Below are 4,670 nucleotides of genomic sequence, written 5' to 3'. Positions count from 1 at the left end.
TTTTTTTTTTTTTTTTTTTTTTTCTTTCCCCCCCCCCCCCCCCCCCCCCCCCCCCTCCCCCTTAACTTTTATATGATATGGACTACATATACTGTACCTTATTGTACCTACCGATAGTATACAATATCCTGCTATCCACCCTAGCTACATGTATTTAAATACCCATCATCTTGCTACTTGAACTGACCTCTGCGTTTGCATCATGAGCCTCACCATATATGTTTATTTTGAAAACGTATAAGGCTGTTATAGCTGCATTGCATTATGACATTTTACATGGACATACGTGTGTAATCGTATTGTTATTGTCAGCCACATTCACATGCAGTATAGACTGAAAGCTAACCATAGCTTTACGTGCAAGTAATCACTCCAATAGTTTAACTTCCCACTTTTCTTACATCTGTGAACAACACTACAGAACTCGGAGAACTGATCCCTCTGAATACTGTTGCACTGAGTATGTGTTTGACTTTGGCTTCCTCTGTTTCCGATCCTGCAGTGGAGGAGTCGGACATTATCGACTTGGAGAAGCGCTACTGGCTACTGAAAGCCCAGTCCAGAACCGGCCGCTTTGACTTGGAAACCTTTGTCCCACTGGTCTCTCCTCCCATCCATGCCTCACTGAGTGAAGGTAAGACTGTAGGTACCTGTATTTTTTCATGTCTAATGTGGGGGTCAAGTGCACACAGGTAAATCTATTAATGAGGTCATAGTGGATCTATGTAGGTTTTCCGGCTTTTAAATCCAATCCCTCTTTCAAGACTTGCCTAGTATAAGAATGATCTGATGTTGATCTTGTTTTCTAGGCTTGTTTCACGCCTTCGATGAGAATCGGGACAATCACATCGACTTTAAAGAGATCTCCTGTGGACTCTCTGCGTGCTGCAGGGGGCCCGTCGCTGAAAGGCAGAAATGTAAGCAGTAACGGATATTTGATTTGATTCATTTGTTTGCACGATAAAACAACAACAAAAGAAAAGAAGCATGTTGTGCCGGTGAGATTTTAAAAACCTGTCGGGGATTACAGGAGGAATCTCACCTCAGTAAACATTATAAATAAATGAAATAAAAAGAATAAATATATCCAAACGCCTCAGGTGATCCTACAAAGCCTTTCTTTGCAGCTGTTATCTGGAATTTGAATGTAAAGGAGCAAAAATGTTTTGGGAAAGTGTGGATTTGTGCTGGAGCTCATTGTTGTCATCAGAACTTTCATTTGTGCTTGAAAGATTTTGTTGTCCTGCTCGTAGGCTAAGCAGCTGGTGTTAGGTTTCTAGGCAGTATCGTTCTTCATAACCAGATTTGTTTTTCACCACTACATCGCTCTCTTTCACCGACAGTTTGCTTCAAGGTGTTTGATGTGGACCGTGATGGGGTTCTGTCTCGAGATGAACTCCATGAAATGGTGGTGGCTTTGCTGGAGGTGTGGAAGGACAATCGCACGGACACACTCCCTGTAAGTTCAATCCATCGACTATTTACACAGATGGACGACGCATCCTCACTTCCTCCCACAGTTTGGAGGTGAGGCCAATATATCCAGGATACGGGAGCAGTTGTGATTGGGGGATGGAGCCGCGGTATCGAGGTCCCGCCCATCCACCCGCCAGAACCAATCACGAGCCGAACACAGATGCAGCTTATTAGCGAAAGAGAGTCACAGCTATCAATGATGACGTCACAGTCCGTTTTTATAGCATCAAATAACGAAAACCAAACTTGTCAGAAATGAACGTGATCAGTGTGATAAAAAGCTACCTAAAATGACAGAAACCATCTTTGGGGAAAAATGTTTTGACACGTACCGTACTATGGTGTACACACACACGCACACACACACACACACACACACTGAGTGTAGATGTAGGTATGAACTGTATGTGGACAAAGAGCCCTGCTCCATCTAGTTATCAAGGTTGTACATCATGTATTCATGTCTTTAGTTATTTATTTTGAGCCCAGAAAAAAAAGTTTCATATTGTACAATTTTAGTAACATGCTAGACAATCTGAAAATACTGCTTTGATTTTATTCCTTTGAAAGCGTCCTTATAGATGGTAGAGTTGGGCCACGTGAACAGCCCTTCTGTGCAGGGTCTGTGACTGTAGCTAAGATTTCAAGACGTGGTCAGTGAGCACAGGTTTAGGTCTCTGCAAAGACACAATGGTGTCAAATCTGGCAACCTCACTCCGGCAAGCTGCACAGTCTCTGCGCCTGGCTGTTGTCCACCGTACATGTGCACACAGACATGTGAGCGATATTGATCTGCTCATCTTATTCTCAGAATGAAATAGAATTTCCTAAACCATTAGTTTAGAGCTTGATTTCATGGCAGTTTATGATACGGTAATAATGGCAGATGAAAATGCTGGGTATACTAAAAGGACAGGACAGGACAGAGCAGGGATTGCCACAAGAATTGAAACAGAAAATATTGATATGGTATTTATGGTAGAGATGCATCGATTGCAATTTTCTTGGCGGTTCCAACTTTTCTTCTTTATTTCTAAGAACTATAATTGACAGCATGCACAAACATTTCTGTTGTGCCGCTGTGTGCGCAACGTCAAACTATCATCATGTGTGCAAATATGACGGGCAACAACACCTGATATTTCAGACTGATCGATTGGTGCATCTCTCATTCATGGCATGACAAATGGACAGATATTGATGATCATCCCAGAATCCTGTGAATTACTCATCTCACATATTCACACTCAGGACTGTGGTGATCCTCCTCACAGCAGTAGCTTAGGATAAGGTGCCTGGTGTTTTCTACTTCATGCTAATATCTTTTGTTCCCTTGCAGGAACTGCACAGCAGCGTGTCAGACATAGTAGAAGGCATCCTAAAGATGCACGACACAACCAAGGTAAGACTCGACAGAATCATCATTGATTTAGCTGTCGGGAAGTTAATCCTTTATGCTTTCTACCCTGTAATATAAGTTGATTCTATAACCTTGATTTAGCTAAAGTCAACACCACTTTACACTCAACTCCAGCTTCCCCTTCCTATAGTTCCACATGCTGTCACTGGGAGCTGCCCAGTGCACCCACAGCAACCTCCCTCTCAGCTATTTTCACCAACAAAGACCATGGCAGATGAATAGATGTTCTTCCATCCGTGCAGTGTATATTTTGAGAACAGTAGATGAGTGTATGCTGACCTGTGTTGTTTACTCCTCACCAGCTGGGTCACCTGACCCTGGAAGACTACCAGATCTGGAGTGTGAAGAGTGCTTTGGCCAATGAGTTCCTAAACCTGCTTTTCCAGGTCCGCACACCCACATACACTGTACAGTAGTTGTTCAACTCGTATTGGTATGCAGTATTTGTTTATAGTCATTTTCCATGTTCTTTGACCATCTTTGTGTATTTCTCTTGGTCCAGGTGTGCCACATAGTCCTGGGGCTAAGGCCTGGTAGTCCCGAGGAGGAGGGACAAATCATCAGGTACACACCGGTCCTCTTCATCTGTCATGTCACTGTATATCACCTTGAAGAATATGCTGTTGGGCCTAATGGATGTTTTGTCTGTCTGTGTGTAGGGGTTGGTTAGAGAGGGAGAGCAGACATGGGCTGCAGCAAAGTCAGAACTGGTTTCTCATCTCCATGCTGTGGTGGCAGCAGTGGAAGGACTACGTTAAATATGTAAGTCAAGCTAAAGAAGGATCTAGACATGCACTGATATTAACACTATTATTACACCATTATTACACTAATACTTACCTTTGTGGACTGAAAGGGAAAATGTGTGACCTTTTTATGTGGATGTTCAATCATTGTTGACAGTAAATGTAGTCTAGCTACATGCTATATCTGACAACGAGGGTCGGCCATTTCCTCTTGCACGCCTAATGCAGGCGCAGCCTCAGCGTTTATTCTCTGCATTTCATCGGCTGTCTCTCGCCCAAGTAAATACGGCTAAATATCCGAGTAATTCCAAACACTGTGATATGTGTCCTCATCCATAACATCTTTTGGGATGCCATTTTTGCACTGTTGGAATCGTAGCTAGTTTGCAATACAGGCAAAGAGTACGAGGAAGTTCTGTTTTTGAGCAGCATCTGGAGCACGCCTCGACTAGAAATCCATGCTGAAATACAACCCCCTGGTTCTTCCTCGCCTCCAGCTACGTCACTGTCATGTCAATGACCGCGCTGGATGCAGGAAGAACAACAGATTTTGCATCTGCAAACTTCTGTGGGTCAACACAGCAGCACTGAGGAGTTTATTGCTTCAATCGTCTACATTTACCGTCAACACTGATTGGACATCCACATAAAAGGTGGTGAATTTTCCCTTTCACAATGTCAGAGCCTGTGTCGCTTCATATGCAGTGTATTGTTGTGAAGGTTGACTTAGGAGGGCTTAGTATCTTATTACAATGATTTTTGAAAATACTAAATGCATTGGTGCTTCTGTAGTTCCAACTTGCTCATTCAAATAGAAAGCAAGTCTCAAGGTGTTTACCTCAGGTATATGAGTATATGGTTACTTTAGTGTTTCTTTCACAAGGTCCCACATGGTTTTGTATGGGTTCAAGAGGAAATCATTTCTCCATCTCGGGCAGAACATTACATTTGATGTTATATGTATGTGTGTATGTATGTGTGTATGTGTGTATATATGTATATGTATGTATGTGTGTGTATGTGTGTAT

General features: G+C 42.7%; 1 protein-coding gene across 7 annotated transcripts in view; it reads left to right on the top strand.

Annotated features, from left to right (window-relative positions):
* usp32 (ubiquitin specific peptidase 32) overlaps window positions 1-4,670 on the top strand; it is a 76,362-nt gene that overhangs the window by 39,690 nt on the left and 32,002 nt on the right. For all 7 annotated transcript variants that reach the window (XM_031872432.1, XM_031872435.1, XM_031872434.1 and 4 more), the window contains exons 6-12: window positions 503-634; window positions 810-917; window positions 1,344-1,459; window positions 2,816-2,878; window positions 3,199-3,282; window positions 3,399-3,460; window positions 3,556-3,658. In XM_031872432.1, the coding sequence (XP_031728292.1) occupies window positions 503-634; window positions 810-917; window positions 1,344-1,459; window positions 2,816-2,878; window positions 3,199-3,282; window positions 3,399-3,460; window positions 3,556-3,658 (668 nt within the window). The remainder of the gene's footprint in view (window positions 1-502; window positions 635-809; window positions 918-1,343; window positions 1,460-2,815; window positions 2,879-3,198; window positions 3,283-3,398; window positions 3,461-3,555; window positions 3,659-4,670) is intronic.

The sequence above is a fragment of the Anarrhichthys ocellatus genome, unplaced genomic scaffold (assembly GCF_004355925.1).
Source record: "Anarrhichthys ocellatus isolate YVR2014 unplaced genomic scaffold, GSC_Weel_1.0 scaffold64, whole genome shotgun sequence".
Taxonomy (NCBI): domain Eukaryota; kingdom Metazoa; phylum Chordata; class Actinopteri; order Perciformes; family Anarhichadidae; genus Anarrhichthys; species Anarrhichthys ocellatus.
This window is presented reverse-complemented; position numbering and strand designations above follow the sequence as displayed.